The 21,273-nt window shown below is 40.1% G+C and overlaps 1 protein-coding gene across 1 annotated transcript in view; it reads right to left on the reverse strand.

The window, feature by feature from the left end:
- Positions 1-21,273, reverse strand: part of HIBADH (3-hydroxyisobutyrate dehydrogenase) — a 117,089-nt gene that overhangs the window by 88,886 nt on the left and 6,930 nt on the right. Inside the window, exons 2-4 of the mRNA XM_060248700.1 lie at positions 18,535-18,695; positions 16,570-16,679; positions 14,126-14,247 (exon numbers count right to left, since the gene is read on the reverse strand). Of these exons, the coding sequence (XP_060104683.1) occupies positions 14,126-14,247; positions 16,570-16,679; positions 18,535-18,695 (393 nt within the window). The remainder of the gene's footprint in view (positions 1-14,125; positions 14,248-16,569; positions 16,680-18,534; positions 18,696-21,273) is intronic.

Consider the following 21,273-nt stretch of genomic DNA (forward strand, 5'->3'; position numbering starts at 1 on the left):
CCCATCTTTTGAGTAGACTGAAAGCTTCATGGCTCCAACCCCGTCCGTTTGCAAAACATCACCATTAGCAAGTTTCAGAGTTCTCCGCTCACTTTCATCTAGATAAACAAACCATTGACGAAATCTGCATATATGCGTGGAAGACCCAGTATCCAGCAAAAAAGCTTTCTTTGCATAGTCATCAGCCCTTAGCATGAATGAAACTTCAGCATGAGGCTTTTCCTTTGTCTGTGAGCTTTTGGCGCCCTGCTGGGAAACACTTCTCTCCCCTTTGTGTGAGAAGCCCGGGCCATCACCTTTAGATCTTCCTTGCTTTGATTTACAAAATCTTGCTATGTGCCCTGGCCTCAGGCACCGGTGGCAGATCCTTTGATCCCTGGTCCCTCTCTCCTCCTTCACAGCCAATGCTTGCATTTGGCTTGACATTTTAGAGAGTTTCCGTTTAACACTCAAATCTCTCAAATATGCAATCGTGAAATCAATATCAATCTCTTCTCTGGATTCAACCGGGGCTAGAATACTCTCATAGGATTCTGGAAACGAGGAGACAATGACTGCCTGAAGTTCCTCAGTGGAAACTGTACCTCCTGCTGATCTTAATTCAGCTACAAGAGCCAGAATTCTATCTAGGTGATCTGAGATATCACCCCCTGAGGCAAGACTGAGGGAGTAGAGGCGTTTGCGAAGATACTGCCTCTGGGTAAAGGTGCGCTGCCCGTACTTTGAATTCAGATTATTCCAAATCTCCTTTACATGGTCACAATTAACAACAATGGCTGTCTCTTGGGATGAGACAGAACTTAGAATCAGCAATTTGGCTTTAAGCTCGTCTGCATCAAATTTATCTCTTCGCTCTTGAGATAAATCCTCTGGAATTACATAGTCCAGCACATATTTTATTTGTTGCACACCCAGAGCACACTCAACTCCCATTTTCCATAAAAGGAAGTTTTCCTTGGACAATTTAGGGATGCTAAGCTTATGGGAACCTTCCATATTGTATATGACCTGTTCAGACGATTGCGACGTCATGTTTTCCTCACTAGTTGCAGGCGAAGATGCTGTCCCAGAACCAGCAGGCGACTGCCTCTCTCTGGGTTTTCTGGGTCTGTGCCTCCGAGGGGACATCAAAGAGAATCCATTCCGGTTCCCAAGCGGCCAGCCAGCGACCACGAGCGATGGGGAAGGAATTCCTTCAGATGCAAATCCGTGAGCAATAGACCTGAGCTCTTCTTTACACCTTTCTTTAGCTAAATTAACGCCTTGGCTTTTTGCTCGCAGCTATGAAGCTCACTGCGGCCCACAACCTTTTGTTAGGGTTTACAGATACCTTTAGCAGAGTTGTGTGGAGAGAACCACAAAAACAAGCCAGGCAGACGTTTTAGCTTAAGAATAAAGTAGTTTACTTTTACTATGAGGAAAGGGTTACTGGGATTTCTAGAAAACAAAAGAAGGATTCATTATCCTATCTAGTCTCTAGACTAAATCTCGACTCTCTTGAATCCAAACTCTAACTGCATGGAGATCTGAGGGCTTTACACAAAGGGCAATAAAAACTGACCAAATGGTTTCCCCCAGACCACCTCCCAAATATATGGATTAGCCTATTAGGGCTTTGCTTCATAGGATTGCTTCAATGGTCACTATACATATTGACACCTAGCCTGAGTGGGAAGTACATGCACACATTCTCATCGGCTATACCTCTCACTGGCTAAACATCAGCATGCATATACATTCATTTAATTAACTCATGACAACAGGAAGTGAAATTGCATCAGAAAACCCAACAGCATCTGGCTTTCATCCATGCCCATCTTGTCAGTTTATGTGCGTCTGACCTCGGCCCTGGAGGAACAATCTGAGGGGGTTCTTTAGTGGGACGGAAGAATTACTTGAAACTGCTAATTTAGCCTAGACCCAACCCAAAATTTGGTTCTATGATGCAATGCCAGAGTTAGATCTGAGCACACCTCTTGGCGTTTTTCTCTACAGCTAAATTTTGAAGTTTTGTTTGGCTGAACGCCAGTGACAATACTGAATTTATTGCACAAATGAAAGCTATATACTACTTTTCTATGCAGTTACAGCTGCCATGTGGCAAACAAACAGCTACTGCATAGACTCCATTATATTTTCTTAAAAGTGCTTAGAATTTAGACATGCAAATTGAGGGCCTAAGGGGAATAAAAATCGCAGGGATAAACAACTGGAAATTCACACACACAAAGAAATAGTAGTATGAGACTGTGAAGTAAGAATATGCACTAGGACAAAAAATCTAGATTCGGATTTTGACCCTTCAGATTGGCAATGTAGAAAATCTGGAATTCCTGAATATCAGGATCTTAATTAAAAATCTACAGGAATATCCATTTTCCACTTAAAGCACACACACAGGCAATTTTTAGAAAGTCTTCTTCAACCTCAGTCCTCTGACCCTTTTCCATGCCTATGCCAACTTCAGAGAATTGAGAAGTTATGGCAAACACCTGCAGCAACAGCCACAATCTCCAGGTTTTAGGAAATGACTGTAATATAGTCACGAACCCTGAAAAGTGCAAAGGTCATCAGGGCAGCATTGGGCATTGCACAATGGAGTGAACGACAGCTGGTGCTGGAGAGCAGGTAAATACCCTGGGCAGCATTGGCAGCCAAACTAGACACAATAAGACAGACAGTAGTGGATGGGTGAGAACTACCCCAACAGCAGTGGGCACAGCACACTTGACTGAATGAGCACATTCATGGAACAGCAGTTGTAAGAAGGGAAGGGACAGGAGGAAGCAGCAGACACAAAGACGGCTTACCCTGTACTGTGGACTGGAGTGTATGATTCTCTCTTACTCAAAAGGCAACTAGGGAAGTCCACAAACATTTCTGCAGCCTTCCCCCTGTGCCAACTTCCTTGCACATATCTCATACTTCTGGCTGAGTCCCCCCACCCCACAGTAGCATCTGATTCTGCTACAGCAGGACAGATAAAAAGAGTCACCCAAAGAAACGAAATCTAAATCTATTTATATCTAACAACTGTTATCCTTATGCTCTCCCCTATTAATCTTCTAACTAGTTACTCTATTCTTAATATATACACTTAGAAGAAGAGAGGGAATCAAATGTAGAAAGGGACACAGAGTGAGATTGTTTCAGCATGCAGAACAATGATCATGGAACTGCAAGTGAATTATATAACTGGTTATGCCTACCTTTCAGTTGCAAAGGACCAATGTGAAAGTACCTTCTGTGCCTGCTTCAGGATCTCATAACTTTAAGAGCAGACAGACATCACTCACAGGCATTGCTCTCATCCCATTCCCCACCTCCTTTGGCAAGACCATGACAATACCAATCAGGGGGCATTGAGCTCTACCCACACCACAGTTGGTGCCAGGCTGTCTGGCAAATGTTTCAGTTTCCTTTCTCATGAAGCCAGGCCAAGCTGTCTGAAGATTAGGTTTTGCTTTCCTCCTCTTGCAAACAGCTTAGCCTGCTTTCTTCAGGAGTCAACGAGACTACAAATATCAAGAATTATTCTGAATATCCAGAACTATACATTCTGCTTCAGAATTTTTCATAAATATTCCAAATATAGCATTTTTCTGTGCTTCTAAATCTGATCAGCACATTCCTACTACCAGAGACAGATGAGTAGTTTTTCACCCACTTAATCCTGAGTTTTAGTAACACACTATAGCATCTACTGTCAAGTTTAGGTGGTCAAGTCTAGGCTCAACTAGCCTAGAACCTTAATAGTACAGTGAAGGAAGGTATTTTTTTAATCTCTATCTCTCTCTGCACTGTGCAAGAAAATCTGAGATGGATGTGTACTTCATACATACCAGGACACTGTTTTAACAGGGCAATTTCCTCCTCTCATCTTTGAGCCTTAACAGCCCTCAACATTCCATGCCCCCTAGAATGCAATGAGAATATTCAGTGCATTGTGGGCTGTTTTTCATAGAGTTTTATTTCAGTCTTTTAAAATTGACAAGCCAGTATTTTCCAGCATACCTGAAGAACCCTCTCCCCATGATGAAGAAACTCCTCCTTTTTTTAATAGATAGGTGCACAGCCCATCAGGTTTGCTGGTAGAAGCAGCACCACCAAACCACCATTACTATATCCTAGTTTAGATATGCAAGAATCATTCACTGAACGACAGATTGATGGGTAGCAGCGTTGGTTTGAAGTAGCAGAACAAAGTTTTACTCAAGTCACACCTTTAAGACCAACAATGTTTTATCACTAAATGAAAGTTTGCTTACAATGTATAAAGTTTGTTTACAATGTTACAATGTGTAAAATAAAAGCAAGAGGACAGGAATTCAGAGAGGTAAAAGTGGAAGGAAAATCAAGCCTCTTCCTCCCTTTATGTCCATTACTGCTACCCTACAAACATTGCCACTTTATACATCACAGGTAAAGAATCCTGCAACTGATGCCAAATACTGAGCTTTGCTCAGATGAGAACTTTGGAACTCTGCTATATTACACAATGCTTCCAAAGGACTCATGCCACAGACTGGGGACAAGAAGAAAAAATATAGTCAAGCACATAAACTAGGGTATTGAGGATAACACCATTTTAGACAATATATGTAAACATTTGGCCTTGGAATAAAATTCTAGATACTATTTTGTAGTTCAGTTTTGTTGTTGCTTTGCCCTCAAGTTACAGTGGGGATTCCAAGGCTACAAACATTCAGAAGTAGTCTGCCATTGCTTGCCTCTGGAAGTCTCTCAGCCAAACACTAACCAAGGACAGCCCTGCTTAGCTTGTGAGATCCGACAAGATCAGGCAAGCCTGAGCTATCCAGACATATTTATCCAGTTTGTACTAAACGAATATCTGGTGAGTATACTACCTTTACCTTTTTTACACTAGTATTTATCTTTTCCCCTTACTGGGATCTAAATAAACCGTGAAAGGGAATTTTGAACTGGGGAAACAGTCCAGAAGCGTTAACTCTCCATTACCCACGACTGTGAGAAGCAATTCATATCTTACTACTATTTTTAAGAAAACCATATTGAGAGTTCAAAATCAAACATCATATGAAGTCTGGCCCTAATAAACCTTCCTCTTATCAGAATATTCAAATTTTAAGGGTAGTTTTTACTACTGGATATTCAAGATTAGAAAGGAATTTAAGGAATGTTTCTTGTCACTCTATCAGTGGGTGTGGAAGATATTAAAAAGTTAACACCATTAAAAAATCAAACATTCCATTTGTTTCCTTAACCAAGGTTTCATTGAAAACAGTAGTTTAAACGTCAGCCAGAAAAGAAACAGAATGTACTTCCACTAGCATCCTGGGAACTCTGGAAGCCACTTGAAAGCAACCGACAGGTGAAGAGATTGGCTGAATCAATAAATTAAAGGTTGGATGCAGTATACTTACCTAGCAATCTTTTCAATGCCTGATAACTATTAATATTTCTTTTAGAAAATTTCATTGTTTTTCCAGTTAAACCACAGTATTTCTATTAATTTGTACAAGTTATTATGAAGCACACCCTGACAATTGCCAATCTCATTTTTTGAGCCATTTGAAGCTTGCAACCAGGCAGAAATTGATGTCAGTTTAGTTTTCCATTCTTGCATACCTTCCTTAGATTTTAGAGATTTCAGCGCTGCCAATCCTAATAATTCTAGGAGTCTTGCCATCTTTTGTGTTTTTACAAAAAATCTTGAAGTCATGCAATTAGTGAAAATCTCAACTGGTAGAGAAGTTCTGGTAATATCCTAGAGCTTGAAAGCAAGCAAAATAAGCCATAAATTGCTTCAAAACAATTTTATTGTATTTAATTTTTTCCTTTCTTTCCTATTTAAGAAGTTATATCCCATTTAACCACGCAGGAACAGGGTAATCAAGTGGGTCACAGATCCTATGGGAATTAACTCATTTATGTTAGATTCTTTAAATATTACCCTAGCCGCAGGAAAGCTGCTCACAGCATTTGGGGATGGCAGCAATAAATATTCTTACTAGCCAGTGGTCTTTGTTTAACCAAATATAAGCCTAAGGCAGTTACTTAGATGCTTCAAAAATCTGACTGCTCCATTTCCTTTGGAGTCTCTAGAGTATATGGATCTTTGTGAATTGGATATCTATGAAAAAGATACCACCATTTTTCTAATCTATAAAACAACTATAATTCTCATGGTTTCCTCTTGGAAATCTATCTCTGAGAGAGTGCATAAAATTACCCATTTAAGACTCCATAACAGAAAATGCACTCCCTCAAATTCTTGGGCTGTGCCTAAGAAATTTATCTCAAATTTGATTTAAATTTCTAGTGCATAGTATCCTCTCAAATGCAAGCCATACAAAAGGAAAACCATGAGAATACTTTTGTGACAACAGTACTTCACACAGCCTGGCTTTTCAGGTCAGGCATGCCATGATGTTGGGATGGGAGAAGAAATGGAGGGAGAAAAGTCTTCAGAGGAAAATAGCTACCAGGGGATATTATAAGGAATAAAAGTATACAGGGCCTTTCCCTCAGAAACTGGAGTAACAGAAACAAGAGCTCATAAGACATAAAGGCAGGAAAAGGACAGCCAGGAAAAGTTTCCAGTTTTAAAACACTGGTTGTTTGTAATAGGTTATAATTGCTGAAACCCTTGACAATTTATTGAAATATCATACAGTCTCTTTAGTGTTTATAATATAGTAGTTAATTATTGCTCATAGGAAAATTGGATTAAGAATTCTTGTATTTTTTGCACCATCCTGATACTCTAGACTCATACCTCACATCCATACCTGGATGTTAATTACTATTCTTTATGTTGTTATTGTTTGTTCATCATGAATTCAATAAAATGTTGAGAGGGGGGAGTTCCTATTGAAGGCTTTTGTGATTGTCAGTATGCCAGCATTCATAAACTGTACAGCGATTATGCCCAATACCCACGTGACTTGCTTCTGGTTGAAATATTTGATTACTTCAGTGAAGTATTTCTACACACTGTACTAGCCCACAGGGTTCTCAAGGTAGCTTATTAAATAATTTAAACAATCAGATATAAATACTAAACAATATCAACTATTAAAATAAACAAAACAATTTTAGGACATAGCAACAAAAGTAAATGGGACTAACATATAATTAATACAAGCATGAACTAGCTCAACAAACAAGCCATGATGTTTTTGCTAAGAGTAAGCAGAGACAGAAGATTTTTTTTTAAAAAGTATTTGGTGATGGAAAGTGCTGGCAAGTCACAGCTGACTTATGGCAACTCCATAGGGTTTTCAAGGCAAGAGATGTTCAGAGGTGGGTTGCCATTGCCTGTCTCTGCATAACAACAATGGTCTTCTTTGGTGGTGTCCCTTCCTAGTGCTAACCAGGGCTGACCCTGCTTAGCAGCTGAGATCTGATGAGATCAGGGGCTATCCAGGTCAGGACAAAAAGTAGTTTAGATGACACTAAAAGCTGGGTAAATTAAAAAAAAAATTTCACATGGACGTGCAAGTTCATCAGAGTGGCAGGCAGATGGTGGTGGAGAATTCAATAAGAGTGCCCTGTTGCTTGGAGACACCTGTCTCACTGTCAAAGTCAGGTGACAGAGACCAGAGTTTCTGAAGAAAACCCTATTAGATGTGTTAATATGGGAGCAGGGATTCCTTCAGATATCCTGGTCTCAGATTGTGCAAGGCTTTTAAACATATGAATCAGTACTCTGAGCTGTGTCTACAAAGCAATTTGTAGTAAGTACACCTCTAAATACTGGAAGGACAATTGACGTACCAGGATCTAATTTTTCTCAAACAAAAATTCTCACACAAAGGACAAGTGCGTGCATGCTTGTGCCTTTTAGTAAACTGAAAAGAAGAATTTGGAAAGTCTTTTAAAATCCCCTCCTATTTTATTTCACCACATTTTGATCAAATATAAGAAACCCCAATTAAATGCCATACCCAAAGTCTACTTCGCTTACTAGGCCTCAATCATAAATAAATGGCTGACCTTATTTAAATGAATTTTGCAAAAGGAATTTGAGCTTTGACAGAAACAACATGTTTCAGCCTGAAGCAAAGTAAAAATGCCAAGTTATAAACTTCTCCAAGGGAGGATTTATAATGGAAATGCCAACAGACTCTTAACTACAGTGGTCCTGTTTTGTGCCAACATATAAATAATTTTAGTTTTTGTGGTCACATCATAAATTAGACACAGTGCAAGTGGAAACAGTAGGGTTCTGATTCAGTAAATAGAAAGAGCAAGAGTGCATGTTTGTATTTTAAAGACAAGTACAGCACTGACTTGATGCTGGCTCTGAAATGACGCCTATAAGAGTGCTTGGGTTAAAAAAAAAAGTTGGTAGCCAAGTCATATTCTAAATTCTTCATAGCTTGTAAAATAAGGTTTTTAACAAGCTCCAGTGCCTACTGTTTCAATCTTCTAGGAATCATTTATACAAATTAGCAAAAATGGTTCCATTCAACTTGTGTTATTTTCTCCATTAAGGAGAAAAAAAATTCACACAGACGCTCTACAATCTATAAAGGACACTTCAGTTTGACACTAGCAACCGTTGCAAATGCCACACTAGTGACACAGTGTGTACAAAGAGACTCTTATGCCTACTTATAGCACATAGGAGTCACTTTCTTCATTCTCAGTTTACACTTGTCACTACAGCATCAATAAATGACTTAACATATTCCAGTTTCCCTCAGGCATATACAGGCAAAATGCAACAGAAGGGGCAACTCTGCCCAGGCAACCTGAAGAACAGCAAACTACATTTCACTGCCAAGGTCCGCTGCTTATACAAAAGTTGATAGGGAGGGTAATGGAAAATGAAAAGACACAAACAGTGGCAAGTAGGGTGCAGACATGGATCTTTTGGCCGTTTCAGTCTCACATATTTTCACAAGAGCTGATAGCCCTTGAATTTTGCAAGGACAGTGCTGACAGACTTCTTTATTAATTTACATTTTCACAGTGCCGTGCTCTGGGAAAGATCAGACAAAGAACCTACAGTTCTATTTAAGGCACAATATGGCTTAGGTTGCTATCCTATCTTGTTGAAGGGTTAGTCACAGTTCTGCTTATGAACATCTTTCTGTGCAGCATATTTACTTCACAGCAAGTATCATACCCTCGTGTTTTCCACATGGGACAGAGTTGCTGCTATAGCTACCAGTACAGTGCAGCTGCTCCACATGGCAAGTTTTCAGGCCCTCACAGTGGTCATTTCCCTTGCCCCTTCATCAAACAGCATGCTTTTTTCTTTAAAAAAAATCACCAATTGATATATCATTTTTTATAAAGTTGGAACAATGTGTCTATCACACTCTCTAAATTCCTAGGTTTTGTTGTTTTTTAAAAATCTAGTCCCTTTCACTGGGGAGATATTTATTTTCCCTTACATTTTGTCAAATACAGAGGGCTAGAGACTTTTTTTTGAAGTGAAAGCTGAGATTTAAAAGAACCTAATAAACACACATGGTTACAATATGTTGATTAAAAAACACACAACCCCCTCAGGGGGCAGACAAGGAAATGGAGGGGAGGGACGGTGGCTCAGTGGTACAGCATCTGCTTGGGAAGCAGAAGGTCCTAGGTTCAATCCCTGGCATCTCCAAAAAAAGGGTCCAGGCAAATAGGTGTGAAAAACCTCAGCTTGAGACCCTGGAGAGCCGCTGCCAGTCTGAGAAGACAATACTGACTTTGATGGACCAAAGGTCTGATTCAGTATAAGGCAGCTTCATTTGTTCATATATGTTCAAATGGATCCCACAGGAGACTGGGGAACAGAAAAGGGCACTGACATGGGAAGTACTTTCCATTGATACAGCTGTCATCCTGGCTTTTGGACAATCTTTCACAAAACATTGCAGCAAAGCAGGTTTGGGATAGACTGCGGGAAAGACAGGAAAACTTGGGAGGTGCATGGAAGCAGGAAAAATTCAAATTCCTAATAACATCCAAGCCAGGGCAAACAACCTGTATGTAAGTGATCTGTTTCTGAGTCAGTACACTAACAGGATCCTGTATGGTTTCTCATACCACATTCTACATCAGTCTTAGTCTTCAGCTTGATATTCAGCTTGATATTCAAGCTTCCTCCATATTTCTTTGTTGTTCAGCAGTGCAACTCGTGCAACTGCAATCTTATCTGGAATGAAGACAGTCTTCATTAGAACCTTCCAACTAGGACTCTGGTTTAATTCGTTAAGAGATTGCCACTCAGTGAGATTGCCTATAAAACCAAACATGCTCCAGAATAAAAGACATCAGTAAAACTGGACTATTCGTTATAATATAAACACTACGGCCCTTTTCACACTTACCAGTGGAAACCGGAAGGGAGCCAGTATTGTGCCGGCCTGGAGTAATCCGGGACTTGGATGGGAGTTTTCAGACACGTTTTTTTTCCCGGTAGGGTTCTGTGATTGAAGCGAGCCATTTCACACTATTCCGGTTTTATCTCGCTTCCACAAGTGCTGGCTGTTTTCGCGCCCTTTTTTGCCCGCTGGCACACAATCTCCGGCTTTTTTTTTTAACGTTGGGCTAAGATCGCTATAGCACTATAGCAATGTTTCAAAACGGCACCACCACAGGATTGGATACACAGTTCAAACGGGAAGAGAGTTTACAATGCCTGGCAATCTGAACAAGGTCTGTGGTTCCCCCCCTAATATTTATACCTGCTGCAGCTTGGCACGTCACTTTCCAGCCAATAGCCTGTGAGCATCAGGCTGGGTTAGCGACATCTGTCTCACCAATCACTCTTGGTCTGTTCTCCCGCTGAAACCTGCTGCCCTATGGGCAACTCCTCTCCAGGTGGCAACAGCCCCCCCCCATAAATGTGCCTCAGAGTCACCTACAAACCAATCACATTCCCATGACTCCTATAGCGCTATAGCGATCTTAGCCTGACGTTCCAAAAACAAGCTAGAGATCGCGTGCCGGCAGAGAAAAAAAGGCGCAAAAACGGCACTCCCGGAATCACTACGGGACATTTCACACAGCATCCCATAGTGATTTCAACCCAGAAGGAGGGGTTGAAAACTGAAAGAAGCTGCTCTTTGTTAATAATGACTCAGGCATGCCTCACTACTGGGACAGCTGTGGGACTGCGTGAAAAGGTAACAGTATTCCGGTAGCAGCCAGTTACTGAATCGGGTCTGTCTGAAATGCCAGCAGAAACCCGTTACTGTTCAGTAACTGACCAGCTGCCATACCGGAATACATAGGCTGTGTGAAAAAGCTCTATATCTTCATGTGTCTCTGGTGTAAAGACTGCTGATCATGTTCGTTAATCCTAGTTACTTCTCCTGGTATAACCCCAGTATACCCCTTGGTATTTGGTATTTCTCCTGGTATACCCCCTAAAGAACGTTGCACTCAGATGAGTTGCCACTTGCTAAGTGGTTCCTGGTCCAAGAGACATCGGGCTGTCCTTGACCAGGGCCAGGGAATTCTTGGCCCTGGCCCCAATCTCTTGGAACTCTTGGCCAAATAACATCTGTGTCCTGCAGGACTTAATGTAGTTCTGCAGGGCAAGCAAGACAGAGATGTTCCACCAGGTGTTTGGTTAAGGACAGTAAAAGCTTTCCATCCATCTGGCTAGCACTCCTGATTCTCCTGCCTCCTCCCCCTCCCCTTCCCACAAGGCAGCGGCATATTCTGGCAGCCTTATCGCCATCTTATCAGTCACAGGTTCACTACTATTGTATTAACATATTGTTTTTTTTAAATCACAACTGTACTATGTAAATGTTTTATTGAGGTACACCACCCTGAGCCCTGTTGTACAGAGGAGGACAGTTTAAACATTTGATTTAATTAATAAATTAAAAAAATCTTCATAGATAAAAATATGTTAGCTGTTTCTTACTCACACAAAACAGCAATGACCTTGGTGCTATTGTAATGGTGAAAGTAAGCTCTCTTACTCCTTCAGAGGAAGATTTTACAATTCAAGGTCAAAATTCCCCACTAAGCACAAAGTTAAAATATAAGTTTAATCACCAATAAAAAAAGAACTATGGAATTACTTCTCTGGAACTCATAATTCTATGAATTAGATCTTTGGTGAGGGACAGCTTTCAGTGATCAGCTTGGTAGCCATGAATCAGGTCAGCCACATGACAACTGTATCCAGAGTACCCCCACTCACAAATATAATAATATACAATATAAGTATTACATTCAATATGTACCTATAAACTTTTCATTTATCGATGTACCATTGAGCATATAGGGTTTTCTCCTGACCACTGCTGAACCTTAGCCAGCCCTTGGGTATTTGGGGAATGGCTTCCAAGTCACACTTATGACACAAAACAGCATACAATCTTCCAAGTTTTCCAAAACTAATTATAAGTCTGGATGCTAAAAAATAACTTATTTCAATTTGTATCCTATCCCTCCCCCAACAATTGGAGCACCTAACAACATAAATAGTTTTATAGAATCTGTTTTTAGTTAACACACAAGCAAGATGAACTGAAAAGCTAATAGTAGGCTAAGTAAAGATTGCCTCAATGGAATGCCTGGAGGAAAAACTCTTGCCTTGTAGGCCCTGCGGAATTTAGACAGATCCCACAGGGCACAAGTCTCTGCAGAGAGAATGTTCCATCAGTTTGGGACCACACAACCGAAAAAGCTCTTGCTGTGGTTGAGTTTATACAAGCAACCCAAGGGCCAGGCACCACCAGACGTCCATGTGAAGTAGAACACAAGCACAATGGGGGACTGTAAAGAGAGTGGCAATCCTTAAGGTATGATCTTTCCAGACAGTTTAGGGCTTTATAGGTTAAAAACAGCCCCTTGAATTTGATCTGAAAACAAACTGGAAGCCAGTACAACTGCCTGGCAGCCACATTCTAAATAACCTGAAGTTTCCAAAGCATTTTCAGGGGCAGCCTTGCATAGAGCCAATTGCAGTAGCCCAGTCTGGAGGTCACCGCTGCATGAACCATTGTGGCCAGATCTGACCAGGAAAAAGAGGGAGGCAGCGGATGAGGCTGGTGGAGATAGAAAAATGCCAATTTTGTCACTGAGGATATTTGTTTGTTCAAGGTAAGTGAAGAGTCCCAGCCAGACCCCAAACTCCTGATAGACTCTACCAATGTAACCTTGCTTTCAAGTAAATTTGCCTAGAACTGAGGATTAAGCAATGCGACTTGCTGATATGTGGGGATTTAGAAAACATATGATGGAGCCTAAGTGCTCTATTGGCTCTGTATGATTGCAAGAAAGGACAGGCAAAGTGACTACCTCATCTCTGCAGAACCAGTTTGCTTGATCTTGCTGGAAGCTGTAGAAGCCTGCTTGACTTCTGCTGCGGACAGGGCAAAAAGGCAGAGATAGAAGGGCTGCTCAAGCAAGTTACTTCAGGAGCCTGCTCAGGCCAGGCCATGAGCATTCCAAAAAGAGGCTCCAAGTCAGCCTGAGTGGTTGGTTCAGAGCAGGTTCCTGAAGGGAGAAGTCTTTTGGAACCTTCTACTTGCTTCACTGTCATCTTATTCCCTCCCTAGCACAAAGCCTGTAGCTCAGAGTGAAATGAACACAATTACTCTACCTCATTTATTTATTTGGTTAATTTATAGTCTGCCCTTTCCCAGGCGGGCTCAGGGCATATTACACTCATGCCAGAGAGAGAAACAGAAGGCAGCAAAGAAAGGAGCTCAGGGATTTTCATCATCAGAGGAGACCTCTCTTGTCCTGCTGCAGCTGAAAATGCCTCTGAAATGCTGCTCCTGGGGGGGAATAAAAATCTCCCCAGAAACAGCATAAGAGGGGAACTGGCAAAGATTTCTCCCATCTGTTCACAAAAATGTTCTGAAAGATCTAACCCAAATAAATCTGCAGATAGGACACTGTGAGATTTCTTTGGGCAAAGATTTCTTTCGCCTGGTTGTGGAAATGTTCTGAAGGATCTAACACAAGGAAATGTTCTGAAGGATCTAACACAAAGAAATCTGCACATGAGACATGAACCCTAACAGGTAACTACTACTTCTAATATTTCAAGTGCTCACCCCTGCTTAGAATATATACCAACGCCACTCTGAGAAGAGAAACCTTCTGTAAATCATTAATGGAAACAGGTGAAAAAGCAGCTACAGTAGTCTCAGTTTAAACAAGGACTTACCACCAGAAACAGGAGCATCCATAAAAACAGCTCCCATTTTTTCAGCTTCTTTGGCTAACTCTTTTGAAACTGCAGGATCAATAGTACTGGAGTCTATTAACAAAGATCCTTTTTTCACTTTCCTGAAGAAAAAATTTAAAAAATGAGATTTTATGGCTATGAAAAATGCTGACAATGAAAATTAACACCAAGTTCTTGACTACTACCACCTGACAATAAAGGCAACACTATGAGAGGGGCTGAGGCTTTGCATGTAGAAGGTCCCAGGTTCAATTCCCAGTCTCTCTGGTTAAAATGACCAGGTAGTAGGCAATATGGAAGACCTCTACCATAGACCCCGGAAAGCTATTGCCAGTCTGAGTAGACAATACTGACCTTGAAGGACTGTTGGTCTCATTCAGTAAAAGCAGCTTCATGTGTTCACTGCTTAGATACAGGCACTACCATAATAAACTTAAAGTTTTGGAGGTAACCCAGATTCTACTAGTCCTACTGAATGAGTTATTTGCTACCAATACATGCTATTTCATTAATACCTCACCAACTGTCATTCTCATCGGAAAAGGAGTTCATATATAAATTGGAGGGGGTGGAGGCTAGACATAACCTACATTATATTAACATAGTTTATCAAAGAATAAAATGTATATTGTGCACTATAGTTCCAGTATTAGTACTGTTTTGATAAAATTTCATTGTACTTTTGGGGTTCTGTGCTTTTCAATTTTTTAAAAAGAATTAGCAAATTGTTTTATTCTGGATTATATGTTATAGATATGCTAATAAAGGTCTATGGATGAACGAATGAACGAACGATTATATGTTATAGAGCTTATCCATTTTCACATTTTACAATAATCTGCAACATCCTTCCACATCATCAAATGCAGGGGGAATATGAAGGTGGATGACTTTCTTCCTCAAACAGATTAGACCAGGAGTCCAATTCTATGAGCCCCAGAAGCAGGTATTTCCAATGGAGGGTGGAAAAGAAATTTAAAGGGATTGTGGACCCTTTAAATGCCTTCTCCAAGCCATGAAACTCCATGGTGAATGAACTCCAAAGACATTTAAAGGGCTTACAGTCCCTTTAAATGCCTTCTCCAAACTGAGAGTTCACCCCAAAGGCATTCAAATAAACTGAGCGCCCCTTAAATGCCCTTTAACTGCAGCTATCCAACTGTCTCGAAAATTCTAGATATTTTCTTGATTTTCGGGGCAGCCATTTTTGGATAGCCAAATCAGTAGCCCACATGCTAATCAGCTGAAAAAATACTGAAGAAATACCAATACAGTATTTTTTGGTTCTATTTATACCAAGCGCACATCCCTATCTTGAGCACAAGGAATCCAGAAAAAAACACATAAAAGCAATAACATAAGATTTAGAGGAGCATACACATTTGTGCACATTTCCATCAAACGTATGAAGTGGGAAAGTTATATATTTGTGCTAATTCTCCCTCTAAGCTGTGAAGTCTTGTGAGCAAAAATTCTACTTTTTGAGCTACTGGCATTAAAGTTGTGAGCTACCACATACATTAGTTTGCTCTGCGACCATTTCCCTGAGCTAAGACAAAAAGTGTGTGAGTGGGAGGCTAAAAAACTGTGAGCTAGCTCAAACTAACTCAGCTTAGAGGGAACACTGATTTGTGCCCTCACATGTTAACCTGTATACTAGCATCCTGGTGATGGGCCGAATGCCCTTTTTCACAGACACAAGAGGGGCAAACTCACATAGTTCCCTTCCTCACTAGAGCTCCCTGTCACACATTATTTTTGCCCATATGAGTCCTTCTATCCCTGACATAGCTCCCATCCTATGCCAGCAGAGAAGCCTGTAGGATCCCAACCCATGTATTTGAACAGAAAAAAAAATCAAACACTGGAGCTCAATAGATCCAGAATAAAGTATGCAATATTTCTATGCAGAGCACAAATGTATGAAGTAAGAAAAGTGACCATTCCCCAATCAGTGAGAACATGATCTCTCTATAGCTTTTCACTTTAATTTTATTATTTTTAATTGCACTGCTATGTCTATTCCACTGTGAGTCGCTCTGAACAAATACTAACATTAAGTAACATTGAAAAAACCTTACATTAATTTAATAAAGTAAATGAAGAGCCTGGGTCTCTACAGAATTGCTGGAGTAGAAGAAGGCTGTATTCTTACATAAACAATGATTCATGCACATGCTTACATCATGTGGCCCACATATGCATTACTACCTGTATTGCTGGATTCATTCTGCTTCCACAGGTGAAACAGAGTGCTGCTTATGCATACTGATGGCATTTGCTTAACTGAAACAAGTATTTATTAACTAAGAAAACAAATGCAAGTGATACTTCAGGCCAAATGTAATTTTTTTTAAAAACCCTAAAACATCTGTGCTTCAGTATTAAAAGCAAAAAAGGTAGTTGAGGGAAGAAGTCCTTACTTCAGAATTCCACTGTTCCCTGTGTAAACTTCTACTGCATTAGGATTAGATGGAAGCATTGTAATAATCCTGTCAGCTCTCTCTGCCACATCAGCTGGGGAATCAGTCACCTTTCAAGGAAAAGAAAAGAGAGATATAATCATTTTTCTTCTAATCATTTTCACATTTAGTGTTTGAGATTTTCAGCAAGCTTCTACAGGTACACAAACTGTACCATGTAGAATTTTTTTAAAAAAAAATAACAAAAGCATAACAAAGAGGTGTAATCTTGCAGCATGGTGTTGCTACTATGAAAGCCATGTTACGGAAACATAACAATACAAAAAAGACAAAAGAGAAGACTGACAAGCCCTTTCCACAAGTTAACAGTGAATGCAAGTACAATCTGGGCACACTGCACACTTGATTGTTCTTTATATGTGCATTGAGCAGTTGATGCAAGTACAGCTGAACCTGTGTTACACAAACCCCACATTTATCCAGATACTGGACGTCAGTTTCATTTGCAAACTGAATATGCATTGACTGTTTCTTACTAACAGATATCTGCATGGTAAATTCAGATGGGTAGCCATGTTGGTCTGAGGCAATAGAACAAAGTTTGAATCCAGTGGCACCTTTAAGACCAACAAATTTTAATTCTGGGTATAAGCTTTTGAGCTCTCACATCTGTTGTTAACTCTTGTATTTGTATGCTAATTTGCTGCTAATGACAGGTCTTACCAACTGCTTTAATTCAATCTTAACTATACTTATCACCCAGTTACATTTTGACTCTGGCCCCTTTCAGACAGCCTATCTATTCTGTTGTAGTAACTGGCTACTAACTCCCACCCCCCAGCACCATCATTTCAGACAGACCTGTTTTAGTAATCAGCTGCTAGTGGAATTTATTTGCCTTTTTATACAATCCCACTTCTGTTCCATTCAGGAAGGATGCCTGTGCTGTTCCTGATGAAAACTGTTTTCTTCAGGTTTGGAATCGCTATCGGGTACTGTGTAAAATACCCTGTAGCACTTCCTGCAGTGATTTTTTCCACGCCCTTTTTTGTTCCGCATGATCTTCATTTTTTGAACGTTCTATAGGGAGTGCTGTGGCACTGAAACAGGACCATGGAGACCAGGCATCCCAATAGTGTTGCCATTGCACTGATTTGCTGCCTAGTTTCAGCACCATATAGAATATCCCCCTTCCCACAAAAGGAACCGCTGAGGAATATCGTATGTGCTGCAAAAAAGGGCAGGAAAAGAAAACAGCACAGTTTGAAATGATGCAGCGCTTCCGATACAGCTCATTACTGAAAGGAAGATCACTGTGTGAGACCCCCATCTCTGTACCGGTTTACTTAATAACTGGCCAATAATGAATGCCATCTGGTTTAGAAAGATAATTTGAAAAGGCTCTCTAACTAGTCCTTCCAGGCAAACTCCCCTCCCCCCAATATTTAAGGCTAGATAAAAATTGTTTCAATGTACCCAATGAAGTGTGCATACACATGAAAACTTATACCTGAAATTAAACTTTGTTGGTCTTAACGATGCCACTGGACTCAAACTTTGCTAGATATATGCATGTACAGGCATGATATATGCGAATTTACTGTAACATCTGAACAGGACTAATAGCACCCATTAACAACTGATTCAAGATGATAGAAAAGAACCATTTAATTCCCTGAAGCTGTATATCCTCACTGTTACCTATTAGCCTGTTAACCAAGCGATCCATTACCTTATATAGCAACAGAGTTTTATGATGTTCTACTTATTTATGGTTTCTTTTCCAAAAACATCACTGATTTACTATCAGATGTGGTTTTTAAAAAAAAAATAGTCAAGAACAGAGAGAAAGAACTGAACTTACATCTCTGAGCCACATGCATGCTATGACATAAACCTTTGGGTTAAACCTAGGTCTGTCCCAATCACCCATTACGCATGTGCGAAAGAAGATGCTTACTATACCTGTGCACCCACATCTTGAAATTCTTTACAAGCTTCTGGAAATACATCATATGCAATAACAGGATAGCCATTTTTGATAAGATTTTTTGCCATTGGATTTCCCATGTTGCCCAAACCAATGAATCCAACAGGGGTCTTGGAAGCCATTGCCCTAGAAGACACTAATTGCAATACAAAAGTTACAATCTAAGAATATTTTACACACACACAAATATTTCATTTTTATTTATCAGATTTAAGAAATAAACTATTAATGTACAGCCTTAAAAATTCATTTCATCTCAAGTTTAATTCCACTCCTATCAATTTTTTTATCTTTTAAGTTATTTTAAACACAGTTTGTAATCATGCCAAACCTAAAATTGCAATGTCTGATATTCAAAAATGCAAGGCAAGCATCTATAAAGTTAAATATATACAGATGTGTTTTAAAGCATTAATTACCAATTCTAGTAGTGTTCATGGTCCTATGGCTGCTTATTAGAAATCAAGTTCCAGTGTGTTCAATGGGAATTATCTAATGTGTATGTTTAGCTCTGCAGCACAACAATACTCCCCTATGCCGAGTCAATGGATTTAGAAGGTTATAATTCTGTTTAGAACTGTGCTGCAAGTCTGCTGTTCACTTGCAAAATGGGTTTGCAAGAGGTAACAGTAAAGGTTTTCTCTGTTCATTTTACTATGAGTACAACTAGGAGTAAATTGGTATCCCTGTTTTGAATAACACAGCCCACAGGTATCAGGGATCTCAACATAATGGGGAGTCACCAGGCATGATTCGATAAGTTAATCAAAATAAATGAGCTTGAAAGCCCTGAAAGCTTAAAGAATCCCTAGAGAGGACAGATGCAATTCCAAATTACAATCCATACAGGGGTTTTTTTTGTCTTCCTACCACAATTTCTTGCAAATTACTAAGCATAATATACAAACAAACTAGTGTTGTTGGATGTGTTTAAGGATATTGGAATCCAGTGACAACTGCACAGAATCCAGTAGGCCTCTGGCCCATCTATGCATGAGCATCCATCAGCAATGGACAGCATGCCTATGGCAGAAATAAATACCCATCTTCTGAAGCACCAGAAAGCTGCTCCCCTTTCCTAAGCCAAGTGGCCCTTACCACTCCTTTACAATAAGAAATTATCATGAAGTGCAATGCACAAAGGAGTTTTTACATTCTTTCCCAAAAATATATTGATAGTTTCACACTAAGTAGAGCATTCAAGTTTGCACAGCATGAAACTACTTATTTCATGGCAGAATGTTGGAAGTTTCACAGATCAGCACACAGAAAGCAGCTGTTTCATGGTGAAATATACTATTTCGATCATTTAAAAAATAGTTTTACAGAAATAACAGTTACAGTAAATGCTATTATGTATCACTCTGCCTAGGTCTGGTCACTAAACATTGTGCAAATTCTTTAAGGATCAAAAAACAATTACAAAAGAGGTTCTGCTATTTGTTTGGGATCTGCCATCCTACCATTTCACTTGATTGTTCATTGTTCTTAAGTTACAAAGCAAGAAGATTGAGTCTTCCATTGTCAAGAACTGCTATTCAGAAGATTCCATACATAGTTATCCTCTTTCCTCTTCCTGTCCACCAATTCAGCCAGTTAGCATCAGCTATAACTCAGTATACAGACAGCTGTTCACCAGAAGCTGAAATGAATGCAAACTACTATCATATGGCAATTTTGCCTTTATGGCCTAAGGATTCAGTTTTAAAAAGCGTAATGGAAACTTAAACACCAGAGTTATTTAATCCCTCCACCCCAGCAGTCTACCATTCTCCGGCATTAGTAAAACATTCATGCAAATTAGAATGATGACAGACACTTGAATGACAAGAGAAGCTGTCAACTACATATGAAAACTATAATACTATCAATATGAACTAGATTACCACTAGGAATGCAATTCAGAGGGAACTGTACTCAAGCTCCACTAAAATTCAGGTGCTACTGAGTTCTCTCAGGTTTGTAGCCTCTAATGCTCCCTCTAAGCTGTGGAATCTTGTGAGCAAAATTCTACTTTGTGAGCAACTAACATTAAAGTTGTGAGTTACTGCATAAATTAGTTTGCTCAGGGGCCATTTTTCCTAAGCTAGGACAAAAATGTGTGAGCCGGAGGCTAAAAAACTGTGAGCTAGCTCACACTAACACAGCTTAGATGGAACACTGACCCCAACCTTTGTGTGCTTGTGGGCAACTTTGGAATTCTGATACAGAGTGCTGGGTACAGACAACCACAAAATGTGCCAAAGTGAAGTTATGCATTACTCTATGGCTGGATCCAGATTGGCATTTTGAGCCGGCATACAGATGGGACACAGGTGTAGCAAAAAAGTGTGGCCAAATGTGTGCGTCCACCTCCCGTCCCACTGCCGGGCCATCCCAGTAGCGCCACAGAAAGCTACTACTTTGGAAGTGATAGCTTGTTGTGGCACTACTTAGACGGCCCCTGGATGGGTTGGGAGCAGAATGGGAGGTGGACGCACATGTTTGGTTGTACTTTTTTGCTCGGCCAGTATCCCGTCCATATGCCAGCTCAAAATGCCAGTCTGCAGCCAACCTATGAGTAACATTTCCAACATTTCAGGAAAACGCCCTGCTTAAACAGATGCCTTTTGAAATGAACATATTGTCTGAAAATATTTTCTTGTGTATACACAGCTTACCTTTGCAATGCAGCGCTGTGGTCACAGCTGCTGCAGAAGGCAAGTTTAAAAAAA

Source organism: Heteronotia binoei, chromosome 10 (assembly GCF_032191835.1).
Source record: "Heteronotia binoei isolate CCM8104 ecotype False Entrance Well chromosome 10, APGP_CSIRO_Hbin_v1, whole genome shotgun sequence".
Classification (NCBI taxonomy): Eukaryota; Metazoa; Chordata; class Lepidosauria; order Squamata; family Gekkonidae; genus Heteronotia; species Heteronotia binoei.